Below are 15,361 nucleotides of genomic sequence, written 5' to 3'. Positions count from 1 at the left end.
CAACTATCTTCATTGCATGGTCTTTTTGATTGCCCAAAAACAAATGTACATGAAAATCCTGACTATGGGAAATAAGTTTGGGCAGACTTATTTATATCACACATCTGAGAACTATAGTACTGCAAAATAGGCACAATAGTGGAACTTCAGTTACAAGAACACTACATTTTGAAGAACAAATCAAATATTTAAAGCTATTGCAAATTTAACTCCTGAAGCAACAATGCAAGATCCAAAAATCTATTTTACCTACTCATTTACTAACATTAGTACATAACATTTTTTTTAAAAAAATCATCAATGCACATCCTAGCCTCAACAAAGAGCAACCAACCTTCAGGTTGCTGTGGTAACACATCCTCTGACATTGTCCTCCAGTCAGCTGGAGTATTCAGTGTTCGTGGGCTTTTTGCCTGATCAGATTTCTTGTGCAACCTGCTGGCTACAGAGTGCAATCGGTTTTCTCCTACTGCTCTCCAATTGAAATGCAAATGAATCTCCTCTGATGATTATATTCTCCTTAATCTAACTGTCAAGTGCAGATGTAATCTGAGTTTACAGTTCCAGCAATAAAAGACATCAGAATAAGGAGATACTTTGCTCTGGTGAAATATAAAGAGTAAACAAGCATATTGCGGATTTTTTACTGTAACCTTGCATTTACAATGGTTACAAGGTGTTAAATAAATACGCTGTACAGACATTCTTTAATTCTCCATGTGATATTGCTAGAATGGAATTGGATGTTCCATAAGCAAAAAATGCTGGTTTATATTGCACATTGCATTGACAGCATATAAAGTAGCAAATTAGCATCCATGTAACAATGAAATATTTGAATATACCATCATGAAAATAATATCTACACTAGAAAGCTATAATTCCTATCATTTTATCAATGACAAATTGTCTCACTTTGTAATTGTTTACCAGGGAACTGAACTTAAACTAAGCCCATAAAGTTGCCCATAAATGAAGACAGTTACATTTCACACATTTACTTGTTTTTAAGGCTGAGTGACTCCTCATTTAATACCACTATAACTGATCCTCAATTCAGTGAAAAACACAGAGATCTCACACATGGCATATTTTAGAGAAAAGATCACCCTGGACAAAGAAATTCAGGCTGCATTCTCAGTACAGGATGCAGGGTCATATGATATTATTACTGACCTATATTACTTAAACTAAAAAATCTACTGTCAGCTCAAAATGTAATGCTTAAAACCTGTACTGTATTTAAAGTAAATTTACACACATGGTGTACAATTAATGAACACATTATTAACCTATGGCAATGATACTTTGATATTTAAGTATTTAATACATCAAAATATTTTTGGGACAATTGATGTCCAAACTAGAGTGAGTACTATGTGCTCAAGTGTGAGGAAATAATCCCAAATCAGTTAAGAGAGAAAAAACACCCATTTGTCAGAAGCTATTAAATTAAATCAAAATACTTCATTTTTCAATCAGGGAGTTAAATACATTGATAACACAAGACAGATACTTTAGAATGACTCTACCAACACAGTATTTCATAGAAAAGGATACAAGCCCTGGTAGAGGGGTATGAGAGTCTTCACAGCTCGACTGGCATTGATGCCTGTGACACGGACAAGACTAGGAAGAAGTTTTCCATTCACAATAGCTCCATCAAAGAGAGGACCAAAAAATGGGACCTGAAAATAGATGCACGGTTTACATTTGTGTCATTAAATATGCATGCTAATAATTTTCCAATACATATAATCTTCCAAAGGTCGCTGATTTTGGTATTTTAATAATAATCCTTCCATTTGGTATCGGGCCTTTCACATTGGGAGGACATCTCAAAGTACTTCACAAAATTTACTATAAACTGTAGCGACTGTGAATTTTGTAGAAAAATACAACAACCAATTTTCATACAGAAATGACCTGAAAACAGACATGAAGTGAATGACCAATTTTATTTGGGGGATGGTTGGGCAGGATACCAAGAGAAACTTCCTTCTATTTTCAAAAAGTGACATGAAATCTTTAACTTCACCTGACCGGACAGATGGTTCATTAGTTTTAACAACTCATACGAAGGACTGCACCTCCAATAATTGAGCACACCTCCAGCTTTGTATTATTACAGCAATGTGAGTTAAACGTGCCGAAGTAGGGCTTGAACCCACAACCAAATTTACAAATAATCAAAAAACATTCAAATAAAATTCCAGAGTGTATATCAGTTCCCTGATCTTATTTTATAACACAGCACTGCACAGACAATAATCCCTAGTCACCCTAGTAACATAAGAATCATCACTTATCCATAATGAATTGAACAGAAATCATAGCATGAACTGCTTTTCCTAAGTCTGTTTCACTTAAGTATTACTGTGTGCGTCTGTGTATGTGCGCACGTACGTCTGTGCGTGGAGGAAGATTTTCCAACCTACAGACTCATTAATGTTGATTCTGATCTAATCTAATATTGTTCAATGCTCAGACTCAAGTCAAATAGCTTATATACATCAACATTTGTGTCTTTTGAACATGCTGCTCTTTATTCTGTGTGACAGCTGAGATTTCAAGGCAGCATGTAGAGTTTATGGATGCAAACCCATAGGGTTATTATTTTATTATCCGCAGATAAAAAGATTCATTGGTGTTCACACATGGAGTGCTGCATTGGTCAGTCTAGACAAACAGTTCCGAATTCCAACAGATTTATTATATAAGCAGCATCTTTAGTAGATTCAAACCTCTGCATTTAATCATCCCTTACATTTGAATTGCACTTATGCAGGAAAATACCACACAAATCCTCTTTTTAAGAGTGCCTGATATTACACATGACAAAACTCTTGGTCTATTTGTATCTTTTCAGTATACAACATTTTAAAAGTAATCAATTGGAAAGCTACATAAGTCGTCAACATAAGACTCAACCTAATTAAAAGTGAAATGATTATACCATTTATCCATACAGTTTCTTAATAGGACTTCTGTATTTATCCTCTGACTTACTAAGAGTAAAAGCTTTATTAAATGGAAGTTTGTTTGGAAACTACCTTGTGGGTATTTCCACTGAAGGAGTTGTCAGTTTGGTAAGTGAGCAGCTCTCCTTGTGTAAACGACAAATACTACACTACCTAATTAAATATTCTATTGTTTTTGAACCAGGTAAGTTCGGTAAATCTAAAATACATCAACCTTTAAAAATCCAATGATGTACCCAGCCAGTTTAGGCCATAGAAGTAATTACTTTGTTTTCTCTTTGCCAATGTTCATTTGGATGCATGGCACCCACCACTTGGTAATAATAATAATCTTTGCATTTGATATAGCGCATTTCACATCTTCTAAACTTCTCAAAGCATTAAAAGATCTCTAAGCATTCTGAAATATTCAGAGCAAAATCCTATTTTTCACTTCTCCACAAGTGATCTCACCACAAAAATGAATATATTTGTTAAGTAAGTCAGTGCTCAGGACAGAATACAGAAATCTTCCCTCGCTTTTCCTAAATCCTTGATTGAGATAAATCAATGAGATTAATAATTCCCATATAGAGAAGGATAAGCAACCTGCTGGTATTTTGTTTTAGTCAAGAGAAAGTTTTATGAGCAATGGCCTTAAATTGTGAAACTATACTGCAACTTTATGATTATTTGTTCAATTACACATTGATAACTTTGCATAGGTTGGTTCTTACTCATATTTTGCGATAACTTATTTTTGAGTCATAACTATCTGCAATCAACAATTTACATTAACATAGCTCCTTTCATGTTGGGAGGATGTCTCAAAACCCTTCACAAATCACTTCAACGATCCAGAATTCTGCAATCCGCAACGACCCCCGCACCCTATCCCTCTCATCGTTTGATGGTTGAAGCAGGAAGTGTTGATTCTTTCAAACACAGATGAGATAGTTTTCTTTTAGGAAATAACATTATGGGATATAGTACATAGGTAGTTTGGGACATATGTGCATGCGACCACCAGCAAGGTGGAAGGCGAACTAGATGGACCTTGGTCTTTTTTCCCTATCCCCCATCTTTAAGATACTTGTCCTTACCTTATAATAATCCTTATATTTGATATAGCCCTTTTCATGTCTTCTAGACGTCTCAAAGCAATTCACAGAATATACTGTAACATGAATTGACTTTATATTTGGGGACAATATGCGGCAGCCAATTGTGCACTGGTTGTGTCCTACAAACAGTCATGAATTGAGGGATCAAATTATTATTTTGTTTTTATTTTTTTTCTTGAGTGACTATTATCAGGTGTGTGGAATAAGGAACCTTTCCCAGCTACATCACCACTGTATGTTTCTACTATATGCCTTCAAATGCCAGCACAGCCTTGCCCACCATACCTCTGTGAAATTCGACTGCTATTCTGGCCACTCCCTCCACTCCCATCAATCCTGGCATGCTTCATGCGTCCCACCTACTCCATAATCAGCAGCCAAACTTTCAGCAATACGCCACCCCCCCACCTCACCCAGATCTCTCCACCTCAGCTCCATCCCTGCTTTCAAAGCCCATCTAAAGACTTCTAATAACTTAGTCAGGAACATTGTGATTTGTAAGTCACTGGGAAGGTTGCTCTCATATGATAGTCCTTTGATTTAGTGCCTTTCATAAGGGTGGTGGTGGTGGGGGGAGTGAACGTCTTAATTCTTTTGGCTGTAAGGATCGATTGTAAAGTGTCTTGTAGGATTGTCTAAAGTGTACTGACTATTTGTCGGCTCTCTGTTGACTGTATCTTTGGCTCCTTCAGTTCCCCCATCCCTCCCAACGCTCAAGCTCCCACTCCCTTTGTAAAGCCTTTGAGACATTCTCCTCGAGTGAAATGTGCTGTAATGAGAGCAATTGTTTTATATTAAGGCACTAGTAAATATGCTATTTTTAATTCAAGAGTTACACGGTTACAGGATTAAGATTAAGATAGTACAGGTTCACATATGCTCGTCTCAGAGGCAGTCACATGCATTTCATCAAAGCAAGTAGGCATTTTCCTCTCGACTTCTTTGCCTGCAGGATCTGACTCATGACATGTGGAACAGACAAAGTGGTACAGAAATATAATATTTTTCATGAATCTGTAACTACTCCAACAGCTGCTTATTTTTAGCAGCTTCAATCTCTTGAAGAAAAATAAACTATAAATACAAGAGAGAGTCAGGCTTCCAATAATTATCAGCATTTTAAGCCACAAATTCTTCCATCTGGACATGGACTTATTGAACAAATAAATGGCACCTATTATCCTCCTGTCGTGCAATTACTACCGGATGACTGCGACAGTCATTGAATAAGGAGACAAAAGGAATAAAAAAGATCTCTTGCACCCAGGGAATTCCTCTAATTAGAGTTGGCAGCAAATTTCAACAGGAATTCAGTTTTGCTCAACATCTGCATCTGACAGCTGTCTTTCCAAGCAGGTCTCGTCAATGTAATTCTCTCAGGTTGTGACCTAAATATCTTGACTGAAGCTAGGAAATTTGACCAAACTGAAACAGGGATGTCTGAAATAAATCCAATGCATATTGTGCCAGTTACTAATTTGCATTTTCTTTCATGAAGGTTTACAATTGTATCCTTCAATATAACTTCATACAGTGAGTTGAAAGATGGTTTCATCATTGTACTTCAAACCTGCAAAGCATCAGCCGAGGAGTAATGAAGGAGTTTAGAATATTCTCTTTAGGAATGTTACATAAAACCGAGTACAATTAATTCCTTTTTTTAAAAAAAGGAAATCACTGGTTATGCCCACAAACACATGCTTTTGCAGTAAAAGCTACATCTTCTTTTGGTTAAGTGCAGAATTTAAATCTTATCTTCTGCAAATTGATGACTATCATATGATAGCAACCTTCCCAGTGACTTACAAATCACAATGTTGTTCCTGAATAACGCATTGTATTGCTTTTAATCTTTAATGACATTAAGTCTAATATATAAACAGTATATCTGATCAAAGTATCGAAAAGAAACATTTCTAATCTGAATTGAACATACTGAACTAGCAAATTTGCTAGCTTGAAATTAATATCAAAGAGTACAAACAATAATCATCCCAAATACTCAGCTGATATATGCAAGGGATTCAGTTTCAGAAGTGCAGTTACTTCAAATAGAAGAGATTGTTGCGTGAGAAGCATATGCCCGTATTTACAGTTGCTCTGAATTTTGTAGAAAAAAAGTAAAGCGTCTGAATTAATAAGCTGATGACTCTGCCTCAATTTCATTTAACCAGAGGTCTGGTAATATTAGACAAGTGGGGCCATTAACGTGTTGAACTTTATAGCAAATGGGTGAGAATTAATCTCACTTGACTAGCTGCAAACTAACAAGGCTCTGTGTCCTGGGGAACCCATGGTATGTCCCTAGTGGTATTTGCAGTGCAGTGAGCCTGTATGACATTCTTAGTCCTATTCTGCGGGCAGCTTCTGCTCTCATTGTTTGCTCTATCCTCTGTGCATCTGTGACGCGTGGAGACCATTCGTATTGACAGATTTCCTATTCTTCTGGAGTAAGTCTTTGTTTGATGGATGGGGTTGCAGTTCATGATAATTGCATCACTTAATTATTGAAGACAAAAACTGTGCAAATCAATGAGTGGTTGCCAAGCGGTGAACATAAGACAAAAAGGTGGATATTCGTAACAAAAGTGAAGGCTATTTGATCAGAAAATTCTTCTATAATGTTAATAAATAGAATTTAAAAAAATCACTAACATTGTCTACATATCCTGCCTTCTGTGCCAACAAAAAGGCTAACATCAGTTTCACAAATAAGCAGCATGTTTGAAACCTTGTCCACAACAATGTCTGTTTCCATGGATCCTGTAACTTGATAAAGAAAACCATTTGATGAGGGAAAGCAATTTAAATGTCACAGTCCACAAAAAACACAATATGCATTACTCCTAACAAGTCTCGTCCTCCAGGTTATCACTGGGATGAATCCCTTTTAATACTTAAGTCTGCAAATACTCGTGAAATTTGCAGACTAAGTGTTAAGTCTGGGGGGTGAAGAGTTTTCTTTCTGCCCACTTTCGTTGATGAGTAGAAAGATTCATTTTATTTGGAATAAATGAATTTTATGATCACCTTCAAACCTGGGTTGCTGTCTACATCTGAGCTATCCAAGCGGGAAGATGAAAACACTTTTGGGAAAAAATGTGAAACGTGATCACTACCTGATTTTATTAATCATTTGCAAGTGTCAAAATGAATGTTCTCCCACCAATAAGGACTGGAGGGGATTAGGGGACTGGAATACAGATAGAGTGAGTGTGTACGTGTGTGTGTGAGAGAGAGAGAGAGAGAGAGAGAGAAAGTCAAAGACAGGGGGAGAGGAAACAGTAAATCAACTTTGGAGGAGGCATGGAAGAATTCTCTGATCAAATACCTTTACTTTGTAAAAAAAAACTTTTGTGTTAACCTTTTTGTCCTATACTCACTACCATATTTTAGACTTCAATAGTTAAGCTAAATGTAAAAAAAAACTAGAATAACTAAGATGCACCAAGGCAATAAGATAGTTTGAGAGTTTTCCCTTTACACATTGGAGATGGCCAACGGTTGGATTGCTCCAAGGAAAGATGGTTGAGGCCAGATCACTGAACTTATTTAAGGAACAAAGAAACAAAGGGGATCAGCTGGGTTTTTTTCTCAAGCAAGAAGCAAAAGGTAGAAAAAAGAATTCATATTCTATTCTTATTTGAATGCGCAGATCATTGAAGACACGAGGATAAAATGGATAGCTATATTTTGAAGGTTTATGTTGCTCCGCTTTTGGTATATCACTTTGCTGGGCTAGTACTGTGGAGATGCTTCATCCTTGATCAATGTCAAAACCAACTGACATAAATGTTCATGATAGGAAATGAACTAATATCTTCAAAACCTTGGATCAAATCTTTGCATCAGATATGAAAGACAAAGCAATAGTTATCGAAGAGTGGTTAACCGGCAGAAAACAGAGAGTAGGGATAAACGGGTCCTTCTCAGATTGGCAGGTTGTGACTAGTGGGGTGCCGCAAGGATCAGTGCTTGGACCTCAACTGTTTATAGTCTACATCAATGACTTAGATGAGGAAATGGAGCTTAATGTATCTAAGTTTGCAGACAATACTAAAACGAGGTGGGAAAGTAAGGTGTGAGGAGGACACAAGGAGGATGCAAAGGGTTATAGACAGGTTAAGTGAGTGGCAAGAAGTTGGCAGATGGAGTATAATGTGGGGAAGTGTGAAGTTATTCACCAAGGTAGAAAAAATAGAAAAGCAGATTATTTTCTACAGGGGGAGACGAGATAGTGTTAGTATTCAGAGGCGCTTAGATGTCCTTGTACATCAATCACAGAAATTCAGTATGCAGGTACAGCAAGCAATTAGGAAGGCTAATAGCATGTTAGCGTTTATTGCAAAGAAGTTAGAGTACAAGAGTAGGAAAGTCTTACTGCAATTGTATAGGGCCTTGGTGAGACTGCACATGGAATACTGTGGAATACCTACGAGGAGAGAAACTAGGCCTATATTCTCTGGATTATAGAAGAATTAAAGAAGAATTATGGAAACCTTTAAGATTCTTAAGGTTCTTGACAGGGTAGATAGTGTGAGACTGTTTCCCTTGGTCGAAGAATCTAAAACTAGGGGTCATAGTCTCAGGATTAAAGGTCAGCCCTTTAGAACTGACTTGAGAAAACATTTCTTCACTCAGAGTGAAGGTATGGAATTCTCTACCCCAGAAGGCTGTGGATGCTCAGTCATTGAACATATTCAAGACTGAGATCGATAAATGTTTAAATCTAAAGGGATTAAGGGATATGGTGATAGCGCGGGTAAACGGAATTAGGTTAGTAGATCAGCCATGATCTTATTAAATGGTGGGGCAGGCTTGAGGGGGCAACTGGCCTATTCCTGCTCCTATTTCGTAGGTTCTTATGTTCTTATTAGACAATGGGTCTGATCTGCACTCAATTTTTGCCAATCTGATGAGTCTTCTCATGAAGATAAATACTGTAATTCACAGTCACTTGACATCTTCAACACTCTCCAAACAAGTATGGTTTTGATGGTGCTTACCTACTATAGCAAACACAATATGGGTGAAATAGTGGCAAAGCAACACACCTTCAACTGCCTGGGTTCAATATTTGTCTCATTGTTCCCTCTCAGGTTAATTAGTGATCTTGATCTGGATCACAAACAACTCAAATCTTCACAGTTTAGAATTTTGCATATGCTTGCCCAACACTTTTTTTGATGCCAAAATAAACACTAACATCATTGGAAACTTGGATTCAGAGGAGGAGATTTTGGGCAAACTGTGTCTTTTGCAATATGTCTCCCCCAGTTTTTCATGCATGAATGAATGAGGGACATTTGGGAGCCAACTCGGCAGGNTTTTTGGACTGAAATGCAGAATGTATTGCTGCTTCAGGCGGTCTGGATTGTTCAAGCTGCTGGAACCTCAATTCCTGGACCTTCCAAGAGATCTGTAGAATTTACACAGTGCCAAGTCACAACAAACTAAAAACCATCAGTTGTGGCTGGCCATCTGTCAGAGGAGTTGATGCAGATTTTGAAAACAGAACTTGTTCTTCATTGGGAAACAAATTAATATTTATGAATGCCACATAAAATAATTTTCAGTTTCCCGAGATGTAATCTGATTATTTTAAAACAGGGTCAAGACACATCCCCGGAAACTAATCAGTTTATCATGTAGAAATAAGATTCAAAATTATTTTTAACTGATCGGATGAAAAGTACAGCTTGCTGAATGACAGCCATCGTGAATTCAAGAAGCAGAGGTCATGTTTAAGTAACCTGGTGGAATGATTCTGTAAATATTATTGAATGACAGAAATGTAGTCCATGTTGAATGCCTAAGATTTCCAAAAATAATTCATCAACTATTAATGGTTAAGGAAGCATAGAATGGAAATAGAATCCTGGATAGAAAATGGTCTCAAACAGGAATTTGAGCATCGTAAAAACTGAAAATGTTTCAAGGTGGAAAGGTGTTGCAAGGAGGCTTCTCCAAATCTTGAAGCCATTGCAATTTTATAAATTATTTAAATATGGTTAGCAAAAGCAAAATTGGAGGCAAAGTAAATAAGTACACAAGAAGTATTTAGATATTTTAGGAAATTAGGTATGTGGCCTGATTAGCTTTATAGTTTAGGAGTTTAAAAAACAAAATATTGAGTATCATACTGAATTTAAAAAAATGAAGTGTACTGATTAGCATTTGCGTGGAAAAAACATTGAACCATCTGCCCATTGTGCCACAGCATTAAAAACAGCAAAACTCTTGTGCGATTGTGAGTGGGTCTCTCTCTGCTTGTGTGTGCTTTGGAGTTTCTCTAGCCATTGTGCTTAACTGTGTCTTTATTTCCCAATCTCTTATCCCTCCGTCTCCCTCCCTCACCTCATTCAAGGTATGTCTCAAGATGCATCTCTTTTGGGCATATTTCTCCTTCCCACCCCATTTGACTTCCACACCCAGCTCTGGTGCACAGCCAGCAGTGCTAAGAGCTTTAAGACATCCCTACAGAACATGAAAGGCACGATACAAAGGTAAATTTTTCCAATTCTCAGCGCACCATTAAATTACATACAATTTATACATTTTTGCTGACATCACAGCTCGATTCCAATTCTGTGAATAAGAGGACACATGGACACGTGTGTGGTTATGCAGCATTCCAAAGGATGGATTATAAAAAGTTTGCTGTAGCACCTCATCAGGTCTCTAGTTACCAAACACTTGACTTTGAGGTCTAGTGACAGTTATGTAGTAAAATGTAAAAGCTAATCTGTACCAACCATGTCCAGACAGAAATAAGATGAATCATCCATCCTATTTATTTGATTTCAATACATTTGGATGAGGGAAGAATATTTACCAAAACACTGGGAACTACCAGCTCTTTTTGAAATGGTTTTCACAGAAATCAGCACATGTGGTGCACAATGAGAGTTCTTCAAAAGGCATAGACATCTTTTATCAAAAACACAAAGTATTACTTGAAATTTACGAAGGATGTTTTGACAGAATAGCACTGCCTAGAGTTTACTTAATGAAGGAAGTCATGTTTTACAACAACAGTGCAACTTTCAACAAAGCACAATAAAATTGAACTTACTTCTGGCTTCTTTAAAATCTGTATGTAAAACATGTGATTTTTCATTGGATAGATGATGATCAAAACATCTCCGAAATCCGTAGGAATAATGCCCCTGCGGTAGTCCCTTGTATGCTCAGACCAGATGATGTGAATTTCATCATTCCCCAGGTGACGAAGCTGCAATGGCAAATTGGTTCTTGATTAATTGTTGGGATATAATCTGGCTTGATTTTACCATATTAAAAGGTTTCAATTAATTTTCACCAAATTCTATACAAAAGTGGGATTGTTTTTCCAGAACAATGGTTTTCGAGGTTTGATGCAAATTTGGCCACTTCAATTTGCAAATCTAAGTGTGTTGTATTCAGTCAAAATATTCAACAGTGCAATGATGAATATGTTGGTAACAATAATAAAATTTCTGACTACTAAAGTCGTATGCACACATGCCTAATTATCAAGATATCAGCAGTGATTTGTTTATCAGAAATTAAGATGCTTAATAAAGTTGAACTGTAAACTTCGTTCCAGTTCATTTCTCATTTCCGATTTTTATTTGAAGGTATGTCACAGTTTGCTGACTATTAAGGAAATGTGAGATTTATCACAAAACACTTTAAAAGGCCCCACTTTGATCTTCAAGCCATTCAATCCTAGCATATAAATGATAGATGCTTGGAGTTGACTAAGTTATGCCCAGTAGCAGTATCATCAAAATGGCATTACCTGCATGACAATTTCATTGTTGAGAATTATAGAAACTGATTTAATACCAACACTCAACAATTGGATCACCAGTCACCCCATTTCACTTCCTTCATTAATCTCTCATTTTATAGACACTCATTTTACAGACAGGGCCAAGTCCCAGATACCCCAACCAAGTGCAAATTCTTCTTCTTGCATGAGCGTCTGCAGACTATTTGTCTGTAGGTAATGATAAGTTTGACCCAGTGTTCACACACATACTTCCAGCAAGGAGTCAGTGAATAGAAATCAAGAGCAACAAACTGCAATCATAATGTATCTTTCACATACGAAGAATATCTTGAAGGGCTTCAAAATCCTGAACAATTTTTTTTATTCGTTTTCACCCAGCACTTGAGATTGACTGTGGCATCCCTACTGCTGCGCATTGGAGATTAGTTCATAGCATCATCCACTTTATTTTCATTTAATGTAAAGAAACACTGGACCTTTAATCATCTTTTAATCAAAATATCATTCACCTTATTTAAAGGCTAGGCTTTTGTTCTGCTTCATGAATCTTCTGAGATGNAAAAAAATCAAGAAAAACATGATTCTGCTAAACTTAAAAAAAATCTGAATCCTTGTTTGATCAGGCGCGTGCCACAGAAATCCATTTACTAATGCTGCTATTCTGACGGCTGTGAGCCGGGTGGCTAGCAAACCATTCATGACACTGGTCAAGGCACCATGCCCAAACGCCTGACCTCTCTTCTGTTAATTGCATTACAAAGCCAGCTGGCTCAAGTATGGAGTCGTCAATTTGATTGAAAAATTCCTGCTGTCAAGTAGGCATGGTTGCCCTGTTATTCAGTCACTCTGAAGCCTGACCACCCCTTTGTTTGTGCTACAGTGCACTCTTCCTCAAAAACTGAGTTTTATTTGTAAATTAACTAAGAAACTTCCTGCCAGAATAGCAATGCCTGGAGACTGATAATGTGTGCCTTTCATTCTGCTCCATTCTCACTGTAACCCTGCCAATTTGTTTTCCTGCTCTCGTCCTGCCTCAGGCTAAAAAAAGCCTTGTAAGACATAAGTGCAATTACAGTTCTTGGAGCCAAATGAATTGTACAAATCCAATAGCACAGCTCTGTCACAGCTTGCAACCCCTGTCGCGGTAAGATTAGCTGCTAAAAATCCAATCTAACAAAGCTAACAAATTTCTACTGTAAGAGCACAGGGTTCAGCATGGGGTCGGAGGCATATAACAAAAACGAGGGCTGCAAAACTACTAAACATTTTATGACAAATCACCTTAGCAGTTTTTGCAGCTCATTTAAAAAAAACATCAACTTGGTGATTTGGTGAGAGAGTTGAAGACAACTAAATGCTGATGCACAAATTGATTTTCATTTTGATCAATCCGATCAAAAAGTTCCATGAGTAATAATGCTACACTTTACAATACCAAGGAACAATACGATCATCATCTTTTTATTGAATCTGTGATGCTTGCTACTCATTTGAATACACATAACGTTTTAGACGGTTATATTTATTTGACTACTTTCAAGAAACCTACATCATTTTATACTGATGTGAACCATTTTCAACTAACCCTTCTTGTAGTAAAGGCTCACTCCAATACTTTGTGATCCTTTGAAAGTTTATTTGTAAATTGCAATCTAACATAATTTAGTTGCTAAATTCAGCATTTGCAAGATGCAGTCACTGTTTGCATAAATTCAAGAACATTTCATTTCTATACATTTCAATTTACTACAAGACCGAGGCCCTCCTGAATGGCTCCCGTCAGCGCCTCCACACCTCAGGCACTGACAGCATCACTATCCAAGGATGCACACGCCACCTTACTAAGCCAGTCCGGAACTTTGGGGTCTTGTTTGATCCTCAACTGCCTTTTCTACTCCATATCAGTGCCATGTCCAGTGCCTTCCCCCATCTCTGCAACATTGCCCGGCTCCACCACTGTCTCAAACCGCAGGCCGTCGAGACCCTTGTATAATATTCATAATATCCATGTTTGACTATGCAAACTCCATGCTTGTTGGCCTCCGCAACTCCTCCCTCCATAGGCTGCAGAACATCCAGAACTTTGCAGCCCGTGTCCTCTCCCGCACTAGGCTCCGCGACCCCATCACCTCCATTCTCGCCAGAATCCACTGGCTTCCCATCACACAGAGGATACAGTTCAAGATCTTGGTCCTCACCTTCAAAGCACTCCATGGCCTTGCTACCCCCTACCTCTGCAACCTTCTAACCTTCTACCATCCTACCCACTCCTTCTGCACAGTGGCCTGCAGTCTACTTCATGTCCCTCACCTTGCTCATCCCACCATTGGTTGGCAGGCCTTCTGCCACTCTGCCCCACACTCTGGAACTCCACCCCGCAGTCCCTCGACCTTGCGCCCTCCTTTGGCTCTTTCAAGACCCTCCTCTTCGACCATGCCTTCCGTCACCCTCCTTCACCCCCCTCCCCTCCCCCTGCCCCCACCTCCCCATGCCACTCCTCCCCACACCTTCAAGAGTGAGGTTGATAAGATTTTTAGTAGGTCAGGGTATTAAGGGATATGGGGAGAAAGCGGGAAATTGGAATTGGAAAGATTAGTTGAGGTACAGATCAGCCATGATCTAATTAAATGGCGAAACAGGCTCGAAGGGTTGAATGGCCTACTCCTGTTCCTATGTTCCTATGAACTCATAGGCTGACACTTCAGTGCAGGGGAGTACTACATTGTCAGAGTTGACCTTTTTCAGATGAGACACTAAAACACAATCCCGTTTCTTGTTCAGGTGGATGTTAATCCCATGGTTCTACTTAAAAAGAAAAGAACATTTCTCCTGGTATCCTGCCCAACAATCATCCAGTAAAATCGATCATTCACTTTATGGCTGTTTGTTGGAAATGCCGTGTGCAAATTTGCTACTGCATTAATCTACAAGTACAATCATTATATTTTATAGAAACTTTGTGAAATGCTTTGATAAAAGTGCAAGGACTATTATTACATTTCAGTGCTGAATCAGTGCTACACTCTGTCATGGGGACAAATAATTATTGTGGAGTCCATTGACTTGTTTTTATAAGCAAACATGGCAGCCATAACAATTTACATAGATACTTTCACACAAAGCGAACGACTCAAAATGCTTTACAAAGATTAAGCAGGTATCCGAGGTGGGAGGGAGACATGAGTGATAAACAAAAGTCTGAAAGTTTAATGAAAGAGGTTTTTAGAACTGTTTTGAAAGCTGACAGGGAGAGGGCAAAGCGGATGGATCTGGAAAAAATTCCAATGGGTGTTCCAGATATCAGAGAAACAGCCATGAGGTGATTGACCAACTAATCTGGATTAACGATATTTGTCTGCTATCAACCACAAATGTAAGTTATCATGTGAGCTACAGCCTAACCAACTTTTTTGCCCAACTATTCAGTGTATAAAACTGTAGAACAAATGCATAAATAATAAGATGTTTAGTGATAAGCACAGTACACAGTAGGCAGTACA

The 15,361-nt window shown here is 38.0% G+C and overlaps 1 protein-coding gene across 1 annotated transcript in view; it reads right to left on the bottom strand.

The window, feature by feature from the left end:
• The window catches only part of ralgapa2 (Ral GTPase activating protein catalytic subunit alpha 2), a 193,705-nt gene that overhangs the window by 59,320 nt on the left and 119,024 nt on the right, over positions 1-15,361 (bottom strand). The window contains exons 38-39 of the mRNA XM_042333340.1: positions 11,160-11,318; positions 1,561-1,688 (exon numbers count right to left, since the gene is read on the bottom strand). Of these exons, the coding sequence (XP_042189274.1) occupies positions 1,561-1,688; positions 11,160-11,318 (287 nt within the window). The remainder of the gene's footprint in view (positions 1-1,560; positions 1,689-11,159; positions 11,319-15,361) is intronic.

Source organism: Callorhinchus milii, unplaced genomic scaffold, assembly GCF_018977255.1.
Source record: "Callorhinchus milii isolate IMCB2004 unplaced genomic scaffold, IMCB_Cmil_1.0 Scaffold3, whole genome shotgun sequence".
Taxonomy (NCBI): Eukaryota; Metazoa; Chordata; class Chondrichthyes; order Chimaeriformes; family Callorhinchidae; genus Callorhinchus; species Callorhinchus milii.
The sequence above is the reverse complement of the archived record's forward strand: the minus strand, read 5'-3'. Positions and strand labels throughout refer to the sequence as shown.